Source organism: Monomorium pharaonis, chromosome 3 (genome assembly GCF_013373865.1).
Source record: "Monomorium pharaonis isolate MP-MQ-018 chromosome 3, ASM1337386v2, whole genome shotgun sequence".
Lineage (NCBI taxonomy): Eukaryota > Metazoa > Arthropoda > Insecta > Hymenoptera > Formicidae > Monomorium > Monomorium pharaonis.
The window spans coordinates 27982905-28004529 of record NC_050469.1 but is presented as its reverse complement, the minus strand read 5'-3'; the positions used below and the strand labels follow the sequence as shown (position 1 = coordinate 28004529).

The 21625-nt window shown below is 31.2% G+C and overlaps 4 protein-coding genes across 4 annotated transcripts; 2 read left to right on the top strand and 2 right to left on the bottom strand.

The window, feature by feature from the left end:
- Window positions 1-15882: 15882 nt before the first annotated feature.
- Window positions 15883-21605, bottom strand: LOC118644729. The gene is made up of 3 exons (XM_036283982.1): window positions 21481-21605; window positions 17268-17577; window positions 15883-16717 (listed from the first exon to the last, which is right to left on the bottom strand). Exons 1-3 carry the CDS (start codon window positions 21525-21527, stop codon window positions 16583-16585), a joined length of 492 nt encoding a protein of 163 aa, XP_036139875.1. The 5' UTR covers window positions 21528-21605; the 3' UTR covers window positions 15883-16582.
- LOC105834178 (chromosome transmission fidelity protein 8 homolog) lies at window positions 17965-18778 on the top strand. The gene is made up of 2 exons (XM_012676468.2): window positions 17965-18121; window positions 18337-18778. Exons 1-2 carry the CDS (start codon window positions 18102-18104, stop codon window positions 18674-18676), a joined length of 360 nt encoding a protein of 119 aa, XP_012531922.1. The 5' UTR covers window positions 17965-18101; the 3' UTR covers window positions 18677-18778.
- On the bottom strand, window positions 18749-19534 carry LOC105834179 (small nuclear ribonucleoprotein F). Its single transcript, XM_012676469.3, has 2 exons — window positions 19386-19534; window positions 18749-19086 (listed from the first exon to the last, which is right to left on the bottom strand). Exon 2 carries the CDS (start codon window positions 19068-19070, stop codon window positions 18804-18806), a length of 267 nt encoding a protein of 88 aa, XP_012531923.1. The 5' UTR covers window positions 19071-19086; window positions 19386-19534; the 3' UTR covers window positions 18749-18803.
- LOC105834177 (leukocyte receptor cluster member 1 homolog) lies at window positions 19603-21060 on the top strand. The gene is made up of 3 exons (XM_012676467.3): window positions 19603-19756; window positions 19841-19940; window positions 20043-21060. The coding sequence occupies exons 1-3, from the start codon at window positions 19734-19736 to the stop codon at window positions 20841-20843; spliced, it is 924 nt and encodes a 307-aa protein (XP_012531921.1). The 5' UTR covers window positions 19603-19733; the 3' UTR covers window positions 20844-21060.
- Window positions 21606-21625: the final 20 nt, after the last annotated feature.

Sequence of the window (21625 nt, the reverse complement as noted above, 5' to 3'; positions counted from 1 at the left end):
ATTGGTTAATTCCTTATGGCTTAAGGCTTGCTACACCTATTGTAGATCCGGGCTTATTCTTTCGATAGTTTACAAAGCGCATTCCAATGGAATCCCAGGGCTGCGTTCCGTTTCAACGCATGATGCGCATAATGCATTGTTCATTCTTATTTGACGTTTGACAAACGACAAGGATGAACGATGCATCATGCGTATCATGCGTGAAACGGAACGCACCCCAAGTAGCAAGGTGACGTAAACTGGACGTCAATAATTCGTCATTTAAGGTCGCGGACGTCATGTTACCAAATTAAGACGTAATAGTAACGTCGCTTTTTGACCTATTAATTACGTCAGTCATTTATCCATCTTACAACGTATTTTCGACGTCATATTCTTGATTAATTAATAACGTCAGTTAATTGATCATTTTACGACGTATTAATAAGGTTTTATTAGTGACTAATTACTGACGTTTATAATTCTTTGTAATAATTGATGATTTGACCTCAAATGACGAATTATTGAGGTCCAGTGGACGACACCTTGCTACCTATAACTATTAATCAATTATTTAAAGATTGGCTAATAAACAACATTTTTAATAATTAATATAATATTTTATATAATTAATACTATCAATATTTTAGAATCATCCCAGACAGCACATAATATTTATGATAAATATTTATTAATATTTATTTTTTTTTTTAATATTATATAAATATTTTACACATATTTTATATACACGAAGAAAAAAATCTTTATTCAACATATTAAGATATAGACTAAATATTTTATATAATATTTGGGTAAATAAAAAACAAAGATTTGTATAAGTAATATTTTGTAAATATTTATAAATATTTCATAAATATTTTAATAATATTTATGATAAATCTTTATGATTTGTCAAATCTAAGATCACAAAAATATTTATAAAATATTTGGGTAAATATTTTGCGTACTGTCTGGGGTATAATTTAGCTTTATTAAGAGAACAGAGCAAAAACATATTTTTATTAGTTATTCCACATGTTATTTTGTATATGTAAAAATCAGGAAAAAAACTGTAAATTTATATATATTTATAAAAATATTAGTGTAGGAAGGTGAGCGTATGTGTGTGCGTGGCATGTGCGAGTGTGCGTGTGTGTGTGTGCGGGAGCTTCGAGCAAAAGGCGGAAGCGATTGATATAAGCGGTGTGATTATCGGCGCGGCGATTTTGTGGAAGACAAATGTTGCCTAAAAATCTTGCGTGTGCGTATGCGTATAACACACGTGTTATATTACAATTACATTGTTGAGTGGGAAATTATAACTAACAGGCACGTTACATGTAACTTTGTGTTTGCTGGGACCCGAAATATTTTTTAAAACGTCAAAATAACGACGGCTTTTACTACCTGAAATAGTCATAAAAATAACGGTAAAATGTCGTCTTTATTAGATGTAATCTAAAAACCTATGTTTTGTCATAATAATAACAATAAAATACCGTCAAATTTACGACACTAGCTTTTTGAAAATGACGTCAATAATATGAAAATAATGACGTATTTTTTATGTCAATATATGACGTCGTTAAGATGAGACAAATGTACGTCAGTTTTACGACATTTGGACGTCATCTTATGACGTGTGCTTCGTCATAAAATGACCAAAAAATGACGTCAATTAGACAACACCTTGCTACCTGAGATAAGGATAGAATTTATTAAGCTCTCTTTAGCTCAACTTTGTAACTATCTTGATTTTTGAAACGATATAGCAAATTTATTTTATTAGATATTGAATAGTAAATCTTTCACTACAGGTGTAGTGTCCTAATATCCGCGCGAGTAGTGAAAGATTAATTGAATCGTGTTCTAAAATCTTTAATTTACGATCTTTAACGCAAAATTTAATGGGCCTTAATTTTTTATGCTTCACAATTAAGCTCAATTAAATCATATTTTAATACGACATGTTTATAATTATAAAAAGTTTATAATTATAAAAATTTTATTTGAACGGGAAATTATCAGATTTGTTTACATGATACTTTTAATATGTAAAAGCATTGCTGTTTTTTTTTGTTACTTGATGACTAAAGCCGAAATTAAATTTCGTTATCAGAGAAACATTTGATTTGGGCAGAAGAGTGTTTCAATAATTTCATAGAATCTAATGTTGCTTTATATGGAGACAACTTCATATCATATAATGTTCATGGTTTAAAACATTGTTTTTGACATTCGATTTTTTGAAACTAATTTAGATGATTTTTCTGCGTTTCCATATGAGACAAACATGTGTTAAAAAAAAAAAAATAACTAGAAAGCCTCATTCGCAATTACAGCAAATTTACCGATAAAGGAAACAAAAAATTTTACTATAAATGAAATTAATAAATGTAAAACTAAGCTTTTGTATAAACACAGCACGACACTACTACATGAACATTTTTCTGATTTTCAACAATTTATAGTATGAATGTAAAAAATTTACTTTTTCAATAAAACAATCTGATTTTAACTTTTACCGATAAAGTTTGTCTTATTCAAAATATACTACAAAAAGGCGGTAATGTTTACCGTAAAATTTTTGCAAAAATGTGAATATTTTTATAATGTTGGATTACCATCTAGTGTCAGTGTTTTCTTACATGTTATTTTTATTTTATTTATTATTTTTGTACAAGATTCATATTTTATAAATGTTTAAATATACATATTAAATTACTTTATCAAAAACAAAAAACAAAATAAGTGAAAACTTTTTTATTATTTATATATTTATTTACTCTTGTAATTAAAAAATTAACTTTTTTAATTAGAAGTTTGTATTTTTAAATAAAAGTTTTTTTTTTAATTAATACGTCCTATTAAGGCCAATTTCTATCAACTTAACTTTGATATCGGTTTGAATACTGATTATTTTTTTCTATTTTTCGAAACTGGAATGAGATAACAAGTTAAACTGAAATTAAAGTTAATCTACGTTAGTAGAAATAGATCCAAGTAAAAAATGGTTCGCACATAATGTACCCGGGTAGCAAGGTGTCTAATTGACGTCATTTTTTGGTCATTTTATGACGAAGCAGACGTCACTAATTGACGTCTTAATGACATTAAAATGACGGTTGAATGTCACAAACCGTTGATGTCACAATAAAGATATTTTAACGTCATTTTTATGACTATCCCAGGTAGTAAAAGTCGCCGTTATTTTGACGTTTTAAAAAAATATTTCGGGTATATGTTCTACATATGCAGTACTTGCATTGTGAAAATATTGAAATAACATAATTATAATCTAAAAAAAAAAATTAAAAAAAAATTTACGTTGTTTTTCAACAAGCCTCGTTACCCACCACACCATGGTCACATCTGGGATTGCCTAACTTCCGCGGTCACCTATCCAATTCTGAACTGCCGTCGACGTTGCTTGACTTCGAAGATCGTACGCAACCTAGCACTTCGTGATAGTCGGATACTCGGATAATCCCTAAACACTTGATGCTCATGAATACATATATATTTGTTATAGATCAGTTCAATAGATGTTAGAAACATGAAACTTGTAGTTAACTAATATTTTTATAAATAAATATAAATTTACAGTTTTTTTCCAGATTTTTACATATGCGAAATAACATGTGGAATAACTTATAAAAATTTTTGCTGTTTTTTTAATAAAGCTAAATATTATACTTTAGACAGCACGCAATATTTATAAAATATTTATAAAATATCAATTAACTGACATTATTAATTAGTCAAGCATATGATGTCGGAAATACGTTGTAGGATGGATAAATGACTGACGTAATTAATAGGTCAAAAAATGACGTTACTATTACGTCTTAATTTGGTAACATGACGTCCGCGACCTTAAATGACGAATTATTCACGTCCAGTGGACGTCACCTTGCTGCTTGGGTAACCAACATGAACATCAAATGCAAATAAGACAAGCAAAACTAAAATTCGAAGAACAAGGTCTAAGTCAATTCTAATTGAGCCAAATATTTCATCTCAAAGAGAAAATAAAATTTGTTCTGAATTAGTTCCTGGAAATTTTAATAACGAAATATTTATTAAGAATTCTAATTTAAGAACAACAGTTATGTCAACAGTACATCAAAATGAAGATTGTGATACTGCAGAAATTAAAAATAATTTTGGAGATACCGGACGTGAAATTCATAATGCACTTAATATAGCGTATGACATGAAAGAATCTATGCAACCATCAACTTCATATTCAACCACCTTGACAGATTTTACTTTTATAAATGGTAAGTGAACATATGCTTGTACGTTTGTATCACAAAAATGTAAAAAATATGTAAAAAATTTTTAAAAATTGTATTAAAAATTTTTTTTATTACACACACACACACACACACAATAAACGCGCGCGCGCGCGCGCGCGCGTGTGTGTGTGTGTGTGTGTGTGTGTGTGTGTGTGTGTGTGTGTAGTAAAAGTTTAAAACATTAAATACATTAATGATATTATAATTTCAGATCCAACAATACACAACCAATATTTAATGAAAGTAATGGCATTTTTGATAAACTGTTATCGAAAAAGAATCAATTGTTAGCGAAAACAATGTACAGAATTTAGAGATAAATAGTCAGTACAACGATAATCCATCCATAAATGATGAAAATTCAGAATCATATACTCCTAATCGAAAAGAAAATTTTGAAAAAAAAAAAAAAAAACTTTGCAACAGCTCTGTGAAGTTAACACCCCAAAATGCGAATTTTTATAAAATGCAGATGGCATTCGTTTGTCCACGATTTGTCCACGTTTGTCCACCCAAAGTTTTTGTTTGTCCATCCTCTAAAAAAAAGTTATGACAAAATTAAAATTTGACATCAGCACACCCATGAACAGTTTTCGTTAATTTCTAAGCGGGATACGATTGTCCACGTTTGTCCACCCAAAATTTTCGTTTGTCCACCTTTCAAAAAAAAGTTATTACAAAATTAATATTTGATATCAACCCATCTATGAACAGTTTTCGTTAATTTCTAAGCGGGATACGATTGTTCACGATTTGTCCACGTTTGTCCACCCAAAATTTGTGTTTGTCTACCTTTCAAAAAAAAGTTAAAACAAATTAAACATGCCTTGGTAATCGAATTGTGAGGACGCACGGAATGTTGGATAATCCAGATTCGAGTCCTGGCTGAGGTATTATTTTTCGCAATAAATTCTGTACAGTTTTTTTAGGGAGGGTAATCTTATAGATCCCTTTTAGTATCAAACTATTAAATTGCTAGTTATTATGTGTCACGACTTCATGTAAGAACCGTGTTTCAAAACCGACGAAATTTGCGGCTCACAGTTTGCATGAGCTAAAAATTGTAAATAAATTCACCCAAAAATTGTTATTAAGCACCAAGATCCGCTGTAGACTAATATAGGCTATCTCATCATTGTGCTTAAAAAAAAAAACAAGATCCAATTTTTCTCACTTATGAGTACGTTTTTCTTTAAAATACGGAATTCAAATATCCATAATTAGTCCATAATTTATGTACATATGTTTGTAAACATCTGTTTATTCTTTATCTTGCAAAAAGAATGATAATCAAAGAAAATTGCGCAAATTTTATCACAAAAGTATTTTCAAATTTATTTTTTAAAATTACATACACCACATACAAGACTAAAGTGTCTATAACTTATTCATTAAAAACGGTTTTTATTTATTTTGAAAAACGTGTACACAAAAGAAGAAAATAAATGAAAATTATGTAAATTTGCCACAATATTAATATTCAAATAAAATACATCATTAAAAGTAGTAAATATAATATAAAAATTAAATCAAAATTAAACATTTGCTTAAAATTAAAAAATAAAAGTTTTTAGATAAAGGAAGGAGCATGACAATTTTATATTATAGTAAAATATAATTTAAATTAACAATTAACTTAAATATAATGACTATTCAAAAATTAAAATAATACAGTTTAATAATAGTAAAAGTTGTATAAAATGTTTATTAATTTGTTAATGAAATAATTATATAAGTAGGAATACTAGGGGGGTTCTAACCCGAGAGCTCCGAGGGGGGTGCAAGGATTTCTTGCTGGTAAAGGGGAGGGGAAGGCGTCATTTTCTCCCCACCAACGTGACGCCCCCTCTCGGAACTCAGGAGTTTCAGAACCAATTATTGCGTGACTTTGTCACGCTGGGAGATATTTTTCACGTACTCCATATGTCACCATATACCATGTTGTACTGGGAGTACGATGTCTAAGGAATAGTTTAGTATAATAATCTTGCAAGCACCAAATTTGTTGACGATGGGGAAACAAACTTTAGAGCGCGGCGCGCGTTCGCCGGATAAATTATTTATTAGTATTTCTGAATAATGACATTTTAGCGAAAAATTCTGCGCTATTTTGGAGCACCAAATTAGCACTAAATTTTCTGTGTAGTTGTTTTTTTATACGACCACGCTATATTTATTTTTTTAAATGGGGGGGGTCCAGCTTGCCATTAAGTTATACCCCCCCCCCCTTTTTAAAGCAATTTCCTGCTAAACAATTTGAGCACCAAAATTCGGACTAGGGTACTAAATTAGCACCTAAATAGCACTAAATTTTTGACCTAGTGCGAACTTGATTTGCGATGATGGGGGGTCCAACTTAATAGGGGTCAACAGCTTGTAGAAAATGAGAGATCACCGCAACTAGTACGCGATGGAACATCATCGCCAATACGCGATTTGGCACCATCGCTGATGTATGAAATAATAATACACGATGGAACACCATCGCCGATACGCGATGTAACACCATCACCAATGGATGAAATAATAATACACGATGGAACACCATCGCCGATACGCGATGTAACACCATCGCCGATGGATGAAATAATAATACACAATGGAACACCATCGCCAATGGATCAAATAATAATACACGATGAAACACCATCGCCGATACACGATGTAACACCATCGCCGATACGCGATGTAACATTATCGCCGATACGCGATTCAACACCATCGCCGACGAATAAAATAATGTCACCACCAGTATTTGAGACATCATCGGAAGTACAGCGCACATTATCGCCACTGTCACAGGAAGATACCCGACAATTACCCCAAGTGAAACAAGTGCGTGTGCAAACGCCACCTCTTGTTCAACTACGTAAGTGATTTTCATATAGAATAAAATGAATTGTCTTAAACTGTATTAAAATAACTAATGGAATATGTAATATAATATTTTGTACGACAATAAACTTACTTATCATTTGTAGAGTTAAATAGGTTAAAAGTTTTAATAATTGGCATTACGTATGATATTTGTTTATCATACATTGTAGAAAACTTATAAAGACAAAGCTGTACTATATACCATATGTGTTCACTTTCGGGCGGATACTGAACATCAAAAACATGGAATGTTTTAAAACATATGTCAGCTGCTTCCAATGCCGTTGAAACCTGATACAACACCTTATTGATGCAAATATAGAATGCATGCACTTCTGCAAGAGTAGGACCCACAACAACAAAAAATTACATACAGCTGTACAATCAATCCTAATTCTTGTGCTCGTTTTATTTTTTCCTCCTGAGCACGATTAATATCTCCATGTATCTGAAAGTAACGTTATTTGTTACTTTTTGTCTGTTTTTGTAGTAATAAATAATCCCGTAGAATATGTATTTATCTTTCTCTGATACATGCACGTGAGCACGCATTCAAATACCTACACCCTATCTTTTAAAATTAAATATCTTATAGCACATTTGAAAATGGTGCATAGTGCATCGCATTCTGCTTATATATGTAAACAGGAAAACTGTTCGCGCAGTTTTATAAATTTGCATTCATTTAAACGCCATTTGATATTAAAACATTCTAATAAAAATGATGAAAATGTTTCTATTTCATCTAAATGCCATTTATTAAATAATAATAGTAATATTTTAGAAAATACAGAGGCAGCTAATTAATTTGCAGAGTACATTAATTCTGAAGATTTACTAACGAGAGAAATTTGCAAACAATTAATGAATAATCCATCAATAACATTAAAACAATTTGATGATATAATAACAAAAAATGCTATTTTATTTGTCTGTAAACTATATTCTGATACTACTTTAACACGATCATTAGCACATAAAATAGTACAATATGTAAGCGATTTTTATAAATTTTTTATTGAAATTATTAAACAAAAACATGAAAGTCAAAAAAATAAGGAAAATGTATCTGACATAAAAGATATGTACGTAATTTTGAAAAATGCTTTTGATAATTTCAAAACTGAACACCATCACGACATATATGTACTGTTTTGGGCAGCGCTAACACGAACCTCCCATTTATCATATTTGGTCCCGTGGCTATGCTAAATGAGAGGTCCGACTGTACTATTTAAATTGACCAGTAATTAATACTTATTTTATAATAAAAGCACTGTTGTTAGTACTTTCAATACTGAAAATAATTACTGATCAATTTAATATTGTTTAGTATTACATTTATATATATATATATATATATATATATATATATATATCATTAATTTAAGGAGAAGACAACGTACCATTATGGGTGAGAAGAGTGGAGAGAGCGGCGCAAGTGCACGGTGCGTCCAATAGCATGACTCTGCTCGGCGTCCGCGCAGTTCACGAAATCGGCGAAGAGGTGGTACGATCATCAGACCAGCCTCAAAATGGATTCCTTAAAGCAGAAACTACAGTCAATTTTCGGAAGAACTTCGTCCTACACCGAAGTGATACAAAAAATGGAGGCGCGAAAATGGAATATAATACGGCGAAGAAGCCATTCAATGATTACGCGATCGATAAGTTACTCTTATGCACCGACTCAATCTGCCCGAAAGAGACAAAATAAACATGTTAATCGGAGAGATCACATCGAATTTACTTCATGCGACGGCGGTGACGGTATCAACCGGTTCTCTCGAAGACTTTCAATAAACCTAGCACCCCCTACCACTAAAAAAAAAGTTCGGAAATACCGCATAATTTTCTACTAATTATCTGCTGATTTTCCGCCCTAGTCCCGAATTTTTTGAGCCTACTCTTTCACAGAAGATTAATACCAAAAGTGAGAGTGCTAAGTTCACATGACGGTAGCACCCCCACTAATAAAAAAAAAGCATAAACAAAAAAACAAATACACCAGAATTTTTTTGCTCATTTTCTCCTTTAAAAAACTGTGAAGAGATATCAAAAATATTGAACGGTTATCAAAATACCGGTATTCAAAATTACTTGCGTAAAATTAATTGCGTACCGCAACGATGTAAGAGAAAATGACTAAAAATAAGAAGCTAAAACATACCACGACAACTAATAAAGTACTTTTTCAATTAAACACTCGTAAAATATACAATTAAAAAATTCCTAACTTGAAAAATAACTTGAAAAAGCTTTAGAATTCACAAAAATACAAGAGTAAAATACCCTTACAAAATGATAACTGCTGCATCGAATATGGTACTAAATTGATATTTATCTGCTCTTAAAATATCCAAATTCCAAATTTTTTGTTCAAAATTTAGCTTGCACAACTCAATTGTTAATGTGCGCACGCAAGAGTAAACTATTTTAAAAAAATATATTGCTGCTATCGATTATGGTATCGAAATAATCACCTATTTATCTACTTTCAAAATATCCAGGTCCCGAATTTCTTGCTAGACATTTAACGTGTGCAACTCAATTGTTAATGCGCAAAATTGTTTCAGTTCAATTATCTCTGATTAAAATATTAATAATATAATTAGAGATATACGGAGAGAATTTAAAACTTACTCTCAAAATCTGGTAATTGTGGGATAATGTGTGACCGCGAGGAATTTTATTATACTTTCTAGTAAAATTGACTATAGTTTCAGTTAATTTTACTAAAAGTAAATTTTACTAAAAAGCGTAATAAAATTCCTCGAGGTCACACATTCTCCCACAATTATCAAATTTTGAGGGTAAATTGTAAAAGAAAATTGTCTTCGTGTAGATACAATTGAGATTTTATTGTGACCAGATTTTGTTAGTGACCGAGAAAGAGAGAAAGAGAGAGAGAGAGAGCGAGAGAGATCGGAGAGAGCGAGAGAGAGCGAGAGAGAGAGAGAGGAGAGAAGAGAGAGAAGAGAGAGAGAGAGAGAGAGAGATAGAAGAGGGAAGAGAGAGAGAGAGAGATAGAAGAGAGAGATGAGAGATAGAGAGAGAGAGAGAGAGAGAGAGAGAGAGAGAGAGAGAGAGACAGATAGAGAGAGAGCGAGAGAGAGATAGAGAGAGATCGATAGAGAGAGAGATAGAGATAGAGAGATAGAGAGAGAGATAGTAGAGGATATAGATAGAGATAGATAGAGAGAGATAGCGAGAGAGAGATATAGAATATATCTCACTCCGCGCGTCGCTCTGCGCTCTCTCTCGCTCTCTCTCTCGCTCTCGTCCTCTCTCTCTCTGCTCTCGTCCTCTCGTCTACTCTCTCATCTCTCAGCTCTCTCGCTCTCTCCTCTTCGTCTCTCTCTCGCGATCCTCTCTTCTCTCTCTTCTTCTCTCTCTCTCTCTCCGCTCTCTCTCTCTTCTCTCTCTCTCTATCTCTGCTCTCTCTCTCTCTCTCTCTCTCTCTCTCGTCTTCTCTCTCTCCTCATCCTCTCTCTCTCTCTATCTCGCTAACTCTCCCTTCTCTCTATACTCTCGCTCTGTCATCTCTTTCGTTCCTTTCTCTATTTTTTCTTTACTCTACTTTTTATGCGCATTATGCGTGAAACAGAACGCAGCTCGGATCAAAGTCGGGCGCCAAACGCGATGTGTTCGACGACATCGTGAGAATCACGAAAAAGCAGCCTCAATTTACGCGCGAAAGTCAGCTAGCTCGTTCTACCGGAAGAAAAGCATGGTCGACGACAAAGGCATGCAAACCAGCGATATCGATAAAGTTAATACTAGATGTGGCTCGATCGCGGGGCGAAGACGCGGCCGCACCGACTACCCGCGATTTTACAATAAAATAAAATAAATAACTCACCTTGAACTGCCTGAACAGTGGGCTCGGTTTAGCTTACACACGACACACTCACACGTAGCACCGACCGGCTCACCTTCTTTCCGGAATATGAGAACAAGCGCGAAATCGCGCTCGATACGCGATCAATATAGCGCGACACACAACCAGTTCGCAAGGGATGCGCAATGATACTGCGCATCACGTCGCGCGTCGGTGCTTCGTCGCCGGGCTCGCGATCCTGCGGCCGGCAGGAGCAGATCGTGCAAGCTTCGCGGGGGGTTCCGCGGCTCCCTCGCGGCACGGCGAATTTTTCACCGGATCGGTCTGTCCCGCCACCACGGGCCTCGTCCTCGCGGAGAATCTTTCTCCGATAACTCCTTGTCAACTGGGGCCTGACAATAATCCTCCTCTCGACGCGAGTTTCCTCAGTTCTTGCTACCGAGTTTTTGCGCTCGCAATACCACGGGCGCTCTTCTCGGCGTTGCCTGACTGGCTCGCTCTGTTCTCCACCCCGCATCCTCACCTCTTCGGCCCGTACTACCGACTTACGCGGAATTTTCCGTCCTTCGGCCTGTCCTTTCCGCTGCTTCTTATGCGTGTATTATACATATATATGTATGTGTGTGTGTACTATATGTATTGACACATTGTGAATTTTCGAAACACTTTTCCAATATGTTTATTCTATTATCTTTGCATCTTTTGTACTTGAAACTTTATATATAATGTTTGTCGCAATCTGTAGATATTATTTGTAATATTTTATCGTATTAATATACTCTTTGATAACTGTAATCACTGAGGATGACATCAAATTGCTGTCAAAAAGCAATTTGGCGTCAATTAACTGAGTTGCACAGACCTTGCTCACTTTTTACCGACAAATTACGATGCAAACTTTGCAAGTAAAATCAAGCTGGTAGCGGATACAGATAGTATTTAGTACCAATTTAGCGCTAAATTGTTTATTGGATAAAAAACTGGATGAGATGAATAGAGAAGAAAGAAAGAGGAGATATAAGAGAGAAAGTGAAATATTTGTGGAAAAAAGAATATGGAGCGTGAGAAAGAAAATAACAATCATAATTGATAAATAAGGATATTAGAAAATATAGAATAGATATAAATTCAGAAAAGAATATGTGATGAGATATATATTCCAATATTAAATTAATTTTCAATTATATTAAGTTTTTTTTAGCATATAAGAAACAGAAGTCTCTATTAATTCAATTAATATTATTATATATAAAATACATAAATATTATGTTTTTTTCTATATCAAATTTAACCAATTTCGCCCAACCGTCCATTTTTGGATACTTGCGTATCTTTGCTAGACTTCACGAGAAAGAAATCCCACAAATACATTTCCAATAGTAAAAAGGGTTGTTTTTTTCATTTTTGACGTTAGTTTTAACGCACAACTCCAGCAAAAATTAATATGGCAGCTCTAATGAGGATGAAAGTGAACTCGACTGTTTTCTCAATATTGCAATCGTAATTCTTGTTGACAGAATTTTTCTTTGAGTCTGAAGAACTACAAGATGATGTCATAAAACATTTTTTACATTTTCACCCACCTTCATTCCTACTCCTAATCCTTTTGTGATTCCATTTCCAAACAACCCAGTAAGCAAAAAATTATTGCTGCAACGTTATTATAATCCAAACAAAATTATCTTTTAAAAAAAATTTTTTTAAAGATGCCAAGTGTATGTGTACGCCCCTAAGAAAAGAACTATTATATTATTGTCTTCTTCACAAAAATAATAATATGAACGAAATGCGCCAACTATAAGAATTGGTATTTATACAAAATTTATTTATTATAACTTTTTAATATTAAAATATTATATTGAATAATACAGTTCTGTATATACTATTAAATCCCAAACCTTAAAAACATGAAAAGAATACGCCAAGTACATATAGTAAACGCGTACTTTCAAAAATGAATTTGAGACCAGTACAATTAGCCAAGTATATTTTTTATAAAAAATGGGAGTGCAATCACAAAAGGATTAAAAGTAGGTGTGAAGAGTGATGAAAATCTAAAAAATATTTCAGGACATCATCTTGTAGTTTTTCAGACTCAAAAACCAATTCTATCAACAAGAATTACGATTGCGCGCAATATTGAGAAAACAGATTCGGATTCACTTTCATCTCCATTAGAATCGCCATATTAATTTTTCGGGGTTATGCGTTAAAACTAATGTCAGAAACGAACAGAACAAACCTTTTTACTAGAAATATATTTATGGGATTTCTTTCTTGTGAGATCTGGCTAAGATAAGCAAGTGTCAAAAAATAGATTGAACGGAAATGGGTTAAATAAAAATAAAATACTAAATTTAGAGAAAAAATTCACAAAATAAGTTTTATAAAAAAAATAATAAATAAAATTTATAAGAAATTATTAAACTCAGCCTAATAATTTTTCTAACACGGAATTTTTACATGACTCTAAAAATTTCGGTACCTTTGTTGATAATTATCTGTGTGTTGCTAATTATCACGTTACCTGATGTTACTGAACTGAGTGAGTTGTCTAATTGGCTATTCCTACCAAGCATACACTCAAAAAGGAATTCAATTAATGAACACTAAATAATAAGGTAGAAAATAGAATATTATCTATATAAAATTATCTAGGTGAAAAACTTTATTTTATCTTTATTTAGATTACTAGAAATTATTATAAGTTAAAATTTTTTATATATTAACTTTTTTCCTAATAAAACTATTTTAAAATTTATGTAAAAAATTATTTAAAAAATATATTTTTTCACATAAAAAATAATAATTCTTTATTCTATAAATTTAATTTGCAAAATATTAAATATTAAATTTATTTGATAATGGAAAGAAGTTGATCTCTATAACCCGATTAATATTATATAAAATACGTAAATATAATATTTTTTCCTATGTCAGATTTAAATAAAAATAGAATACTAAACTCAGTAGAAAAGTTCGCAAAGTTTTATAAAAGAAATAATAAATAAAATTTATATGAAATTATTAAACTTAGCCTAATAATTTTTTTAGCACACAATTTTTACGTGACTTTAAAAATTTCTGTAGCTTTGTTGACAATAATCCACCTAATACAATCATTTATAGATATAATCATATTTATAATAAGAAAATATTTTCTTTTTTTTATCATTAGTTTATTAAAACAATGTAGTGAAAAGAGAGTCTAGACGTGAGATCGAAATGTAGAATCTTAAAAGGATATAATTATTTTTGCAATTTATAATCTAAGATCCAATTGCCATTTTTGTCATAATAATTTAACTGCATTTACAATAGTATAACGGGTAAGAATCCAACTTTTTCTGTAACTTAAAACCTTAGAATCTACTTTTGTCCTTAGATTTTAAAGTTTGTAAAGATTTATTTGTATACATTTTTAAAAGATCAATTTGAAATCAAGTTAAGAAATTTCTAATACCACTTATCAATTGATAAATATGATTTCTATTAGAAATCAGTTCTGTACAAAAATAACAACGCTATATAAGAACTGTATGCTAGGGAGTTATATAATCTGTTCATCATGCTATAGAATTTAATCGGTGCCTGTGAAATAAAAATTACACAAAAGTTATCCTGAAGAAAAGTCTTACGTTGAGACTCAAGGCTATAGGAGATATATACCGTTCAAGAATTAGGGAACGTTACTTATTCGACACTGAAAATGTGTTCTGGCAATAAACATATTATCTCGACCGAATCAATGTTCGTATGTCCAAGAGTCTAATGTAAACAAACAGTGCAAACTATTTCGGCAGCTTGGAAATTTCCCACTGTTGTGTATGAATATTAAATCTAAGATTCTTGTCATCAACTTTGAAATCTTATAACATCGTGAAAAAAAATCATAAAATAATTTTGCAAGAAGCAAATAAAAGTTTATTTTGAGCAGTTTCAGATAAGATGCCAAAAAATTTGTAGTATTATTATTTAAAAAACTGATTTGACACAAAATATTTTTAAAAAACTTGAAAAAGTATATTTCAAATTCATTTTTAACTTATGATAAAAAAATCTTAAAAAATTTTTCAATTACGTAGTTGGAAAGCTATTTCTACGCACTTTCAAATACTATTTATATATTTTATGACTATTTCTTATGGAAATATTCAAATTTTTCTCTCGTTTTGAAATTAGAAAAACGTTCCCCAATTTTTAAGCGGTACTGTAGATAATAGCGAGAACTAGAAATAATGGTTTGCTATTACTGTACCATTACTGTACAATATTGCTAACAATATACGTTAAATTTCTTACATTAATTGCAGATTAATAGAAATAAATAGTACTACAAATCTTTATGATGAAGTACTGATAAATTAGACAGGAAAGCTGCAATTCCACTGAAAATACATTTGCCAAAATAGTCATCATATACGACATTAATGGATCAAATGAAACTACGATCTTCAGTTATGAAAAACCGAAATTGAAAAAAGATTAGGAAAATTCAAATAAAAATTAAATAAAAATAAAAATAGTTTTTAATTACTCTGATATTAATCTAATTTTAAGAAATTATTTTAATTTAATACATAATGTTGAATTTAATACATTTTTAATAATGGATTTAATATTAACTTTAAATTTAATTTAAAATTTTAATGTAATTTTTAATGCAACTAAATTAATTTTATCAGTTATTTTGCATTTAATTTAGTTTTTAATTTTAGTTTAAAAAAATAATTAACTTTTTCTGTTTTTCTGTTTCACAACATATATATTACATATTGTATAATTTTATAATCTATAAATTATAAAAAATATATATACGTAAGTTGTTTAATTTTGCCAATTCTAAGTCATAATATTTTTAATATAAAACAACAGTAATGTGAAATATCATACTCTTTATTTTTGTTTCGTTTTCTCTTGTTTACAATAAAGTAGAATTTCATTCTTCACATTCTATAAAGATCCAAGTATTGCGCTTAGCACATGTGCAAAAATAATTTGCGTTGATTCAATAAATAAGTGGTATCTCTTGATATTGAAAGAAAAACAGAGTTATAAAGATGCAATCGTATCATATTTTTGACTTTGTATAAATATGTGCAAACTATAATAACAGTAGTAGTAGTAATAATAATAATAATAATAATAATAATAATAATAATAATAATAATAATAATAATAATAATAATAATAATAATAATAATAATAATAATAATAATAATAATACATAGCTTGCTTCTGGTGCGCATAAAAGTTATCACAAAATATACAATGAATCGTAAAATGCAGGAGTTACATAAGAAATGAGTACTATTGTTTAATAATACGAATAATATTGCTACAAGACTTGTGTATACACAAATATATATACAAATATATACCAAATTACAGATAAAAATTTAAAATAAGTTCACGATAGAAGAAATATTTAACAACATACATAACATAGTTCATATATATGTACAATGAAATCTAAAGGTACTAATAACACAGGTACTAATAACAGTCTATGTAACATCATTTTTCGTACAGCAATTGATTATTTTTATTCAAATAGCTTTCTACATTATTTATACAGTGTTCTCTAGATTCTTTTGTACCCTTTGCCATTTCGCCACCATACTTGACATCCCCTTGTGTTTTTTGCTGTTGCTGATCCTCGTTTGGAATTAAGCGTCGAATGTTTGATTAATTGATATATCTTTTTATTTAATTTTTTCTGTATTATTGAAAAGAAAATAAACATTATACGAGATATATACATATGTAAAAAATTCTAAAAAATTTGTCTATTAAGATAAGAAAAATAAAGAAAGTTTATTTTGTTATAAACAATTGCAGTATATAATTGCCATTTCCAAAAATTAATACATATAATCCAGGTCTGTCCAAAACCTGACTTGCGAGCTGAAACGCTTCCACCTCTTCGTCGTGTTGCGCGTCGCTTCGATAAAACGAAGTTCGTAGAACGAACGACGCCCTTTGACACTTTGAATAAATCTGGATTCAAGCAGAACTTTAGTGCCTATTTTTTTTATTCATTCTTTATCTCGCTCCAGCTCGATATCGCGAGATAAAAGCGCTTCAACATGCGAGTCGGGTTTTGAGCAGGCCTAATTTAACATAAAAAATTGCACATAAAGGAATATACAAAATTTGTTTTTATATGAATATTCTTTATACTATTTTTATTTAAATACCTTATATTACTTTTATGCAAAAAATAGTATCAAAAAAGATACAAATACAACAATAAATAAAAATATCACCTTCTTCTTCTTTCGTTCCTTCATTGCTGTGTCATTGGGTGCAGTTTCCGATTCCATTTCCGACTTCGCTTTCTCCATTGGGGTAGACACTTGTTCCGTTACTGTGGCAACATCTTGCTGTGCTATCCGTTCGGTTTCTGTTTTCTCGATACACGCAATATCATTGTAAAAGGAATCAAGAGCAGATCCCAAAGATTCCTTCAAAGCTTTGACCGGCGGTTTAGCAATGATTTTGTTGTTTGTATAAATCGGTGTGTATGAATTGAATTGCATTTTGTCCACTGTGTTTATTCGCAACTGCGATTGTCTGCTAACAAATACATATATATAAGTTACACATACTTGCATATATAATTTTCTTCAAACTATATGCATTCTATAATTATTTGTCTTTTTGATATTTATTATATATTTGCTATTATATATTTTTTACTGTATAAAAATAAAAAAAATATATAATACATTTCACATATTTATATTCAACATGCACGAGATATACTACCATATTTCTAATTATACACAGATTTACAATAGGTGTAGTAAGCCTTAAGTCCTAAGGAATTAACCAATTATATTCGTTTATTCTTCTCATATTCAATTATAATTGGTTTCTTATGGCATAAGATTCACTACACCTATTGGGTGCGTTCGGGGCGACGCTATTAGCGCTACCAGCATCAGTCCATCTTCATTACTCATTAAAAGTAGAACAAGGATAAACTGATGCTGATAGCGCTAATAGCGTCTCCCCGAACGCACCCATTGTAGATCCGGGCTTATGTATTTTTGGCGCCATTTGCAGCCATTTGGCACCAACAGCCTAACCTAACAAAAATGATTGTGCCGATCAAAAGGTAAGTCTAATTTCATAAATGCTGACTTATATATGTCTGTTGTATTATTCTATCATTATAAATACATTTTTTTGTTAAATAAAATTATCTATTTAAATAAAATAAACAAATAATGCCAAGTACATACATCTTTTGTCTCTCAAAAAATAATCTTTATAGAGAATACTTATAAATTTTTTCTAGATATTAAATAAATTTTCACGGTTATTTTTTAGAGACGGAAATGTAGACACTTGGGCTATTATAGATCTTCAGGGCGATCTGAAATTCGAAAAGAATGATAATCCAGATGAACAGTTAATTGGCGATCTTCACTTTACTAAAGCTGGAGTACCCATTTTGATTATCGGAATTCACGTCTTGCATGGGAAAGAGGTCACACTCGATAAGCCACTGATTGTACTGGAAAGGCATCGCAATACGAGAGATGATGTGATAGAAAATGAAATGTATACAGTAAAAACAGAGTACTTTGTAAAAGCTATTGTGAGAACGAAACTCCTGTTCAAGTCACGGCCAAAGCCTATAGTGACTAATGTACCAAAACCATGTTAATAGGGGCTTGTAATATCACTTGTACACATAAACATATCTTCATGAGAGACAATTTTGTTTATTACTTAAATTAATGTTTAATAATAAAAGATTTATAATATACATGAGTCTTAGATTTTTTAACATTTCAATCCTTCATCTCGCCCTCTTCATCCTCCTCTTCCACTCCTCTTATGTACATAACATTGTTACATCTAATCAGCACTTCACCAAGATTCCCAGTGCAACTACCATCTATATGCTCCTCAGTGTTTGCGAGCTGTAGATTCATGTATCCGTCAACCGAGACAAGGTAGCCCTTATACTCATGGCCCCATTTTAACTTCACCATAACTGGTTTCCCAGTTAAACCGTTCAAGAACGGCTTGGGATTTATTGGCATTGCTGCTGCCATGATGTAAAGCTGTAATCTATATAAAAAATGTATTAAATACATGAATTGTTCTACCTTATTTACAAGAACAAAATATTTGTAGCACGTTATAAATATAACATAGATATAACAATCCGTAACAAAGTAATACAATTAATACGGACGATAAATTATTAACTTTTATGGGAATAGCATCTTTCGGCACGCCGGTTACGACAAAGTAAACATGCATATACATAATATATAATAATAAAATAATAGCATTCCTTGTAGTGTATTTCAATAAAAGTATATATTATCACATTAATGTCACAAACAACGGATGTGCGTACTTACTTCCTAAGAGAAGTGTAAACAAAAAATTTCTTGTGCACACTGTGCTGATAACCTCAAATGCAGTAACGTGTGCTCTGCGTTCCTATGCGGTTTCCCGATGCTTACGGGCTGCCAACAGCCGAAAATAAAATCCTACGGTTTCATTTACACGTCCAGAAATTATATCCAATCGGAGAATTGCAGATTTGTCATAGGCTTTGGTTTATTGCTTTTGCGAAAACTTGTTTTTATTTGCTATTTCTATTTCGGATCGGATGTTTCGGAGCTGGTCAACCTAACTTCAAATCGGAACAGTCAGCTTTTGACAATCTGATTTTGTTGTACTGAAAGCTTATCTTGTGATTGGCAATGAATATTCTACCAAAGAAAAGGTGAGACATGCATTTTTGTATTTGTGTACAATGTATAGTTGTAGTTGTATCTTGAAACTGACTGTTCGATTTGTATTTCTTCAGATGGCACGTACGAACGAAGGAGAATATCGCTCGCGTAAGGAAAGACGAAGCGAAAGCTGCGGAGGAAGAGAGGATTAAGAAAGAGCGAGCTCAGAAAGCAGTACGTAATATTTTTTTCGAAATTCGATTGCATATCTTGTTACTAAAAATTATTTCTTAATTAATTTTGCGCAATTAAGATTTTGTTTTTATTTTTCATTAGGAAACAGAAGCAAGGGTAAATTTGCTGAGACATCGAGCGAGATCCAAATACGATGGTCGAGTGAAAACCGAATGTTCTACTTCTACTTCTAGCAAGAAGTTGGAACATGTTAACTTCTTTGAAGAACTTGAAGATGGAAAAATTGATCATCATAGACCTAATGTGGAACATGAGAAGGAAAAAAAAGAGGAGAAAGAGAAATATGAAAAACAGATAGGATACTTAACATATCTAGGGCAAGATACTAATGAGGCAACTGGGAAAAAAAATTGGTACGAGGAATTACCAAAGAGATTAACAGATACAGAAAGAGATATAGAGGTAGAAACAAAAAAGAAAGTCTTAAACGATCCATTGATTGATATAAAAAAGTATCTCAAGATCATGCATTCTAAATCTGTCGAAGATCATGTAAAAGTGAAGATAGAAGGTGTCAAGAGGAAACGTAATGATTCTGATGGTTCTCATTCTGATCACGAAAGTCACAGCACACACAAAAGGAGTAAGGATAAAAAGCATAAGAAAAACCATAAGAATTCAGAGAAAGAAAAAATTAAGAGCCCGAGTAGCATAGATATAGAAAAATTAAGAGCAGAGAGATTACTCAGGGAGCAAAGTGAGAAACTGAGGACTGAAGCACTATTGGCTAAAATGAGAGGTGAACCAGTGCCTGTCGTCACACAGGAAACTCCTAAACCTACCATAAAACAAAAATACAATTCACAATTCTTTCCCGAAATTGCTAGACAAAATGCAGAGAGGACACCTAAATATTCTAGACAAAATATATCAAATCCTTAAGATATATCACTTTTATATTTTAATTTCAAGAGAAATTATAATTATGTAATTTTATTATCTATTAATATATGTAAATATTTATAGAAAATTGTTAAATTGATATATATATGTACGATATTGTGTAAACTGTACTTAGAGGAGGCAAAAATAGGAAATGTATTGTTTCCAAGTTTTATAAAGAGATACAAAAACTGAAAAAAAAAAAAAAACTAAAAAACCTGAAAATCTTTTAATAAGTAATATAGGTATGAAACACACACGCAATATTTGTGGAGAAAAAAGATAAATGTGTTTTAAGCATTAAATCTTGTAACATATTTTCATTTTATTAATAAATAATAGATTCTTGTACATGTACCTAAATTATTAGGTACATCTAGATATATAAATTCTTGCAAAAAATCTGGTTGAGATAATATTTTTTGCAATAAATTCTTTACATATCTCGTAAGGATAAAAGGATCTTGTAACGCTTATTAAGCATCATTGGTATTATTAAATTGATAATCATACTGTGATATTGCAATAATAATAAAATATATCTACCAAAATATATTTTGGTATTACAATTATTCTTTTATACGCACAAATTGATATTTTATTTTTAATATTTTTAACTTTACAATAATTCTTCTACCTTGAAATTTGGCGGTTTCTGCAAGTAGGGACATGGCGATAGGTCATGTGATCGTAAACTGCACATCCAAGGGTGCAGTTGCAAGCGTCCGTCGTTTGGATATGTTAAGCTATGTTCATGTTGCCTTTTGCGCATAGATATAGAA

Bases quoted from the DNA above. Each gene is read 5' to 3' on its own strand.
- LOC105834179 (XM_012676469.3), bottom strand. From the start codon at position 19,070: ATGGCAGCAGCAATGCCAATAAATCCCAAGCCGTTCTTGAACGGTTTA.
- LOC105834178 (XM_012676468.2), top strand. From the start codon at position 18,102: ATGATTGTGCCGATCAAAAG. The intron at 18,122-18,336 runs GTAAGTCTAATT...GTTATTTTTTAG, and splicing joins ATGATTGTGCCGATCAAAAG to AGACGGAAATGTAGACACTT.
- LOC118644729 (XM_036283982.1), bottom strand. From the start codon at position 21,527: ATGACCTATCGCCATGTCCCTACTTGCAGAAACCGCCAAATTTCAAG. The intron at 17,578-21,480 runs GTAGAAGAATTA...TGTATTTGTTAG, and splicing joins AGAAACCGCCAAATTTCAAG to CAGACAATCGCAGTTGCGAA. The intron at 16,718-17,267 runs GTGATATTTTTA...TCAATAATACAG, and splicing joins AGGAACGAAAGAAGAAGAAG to AAAAAATTAAATAAAAAGAT.
- LOC105834177 (XM_012676467.3), top strand. From the start codon at position 19,734: ATGAATATTCTACCAAAGAAAAG. The intron at 19,757-19,840 runs GTGAGACATGCA...GTATTTCTTCAG, and splicing joins AATATTCTACCAAAGAAAAG to ATGGCACGTACGAACGAAGG. The intron at 19,941-20,042 runs GTACGTAATATT...ATTTTTCATTAG, and splicing joins AAGAGCGAGCTCAGAAAGCA to GAAACAGAAGCAAGGGTAAA.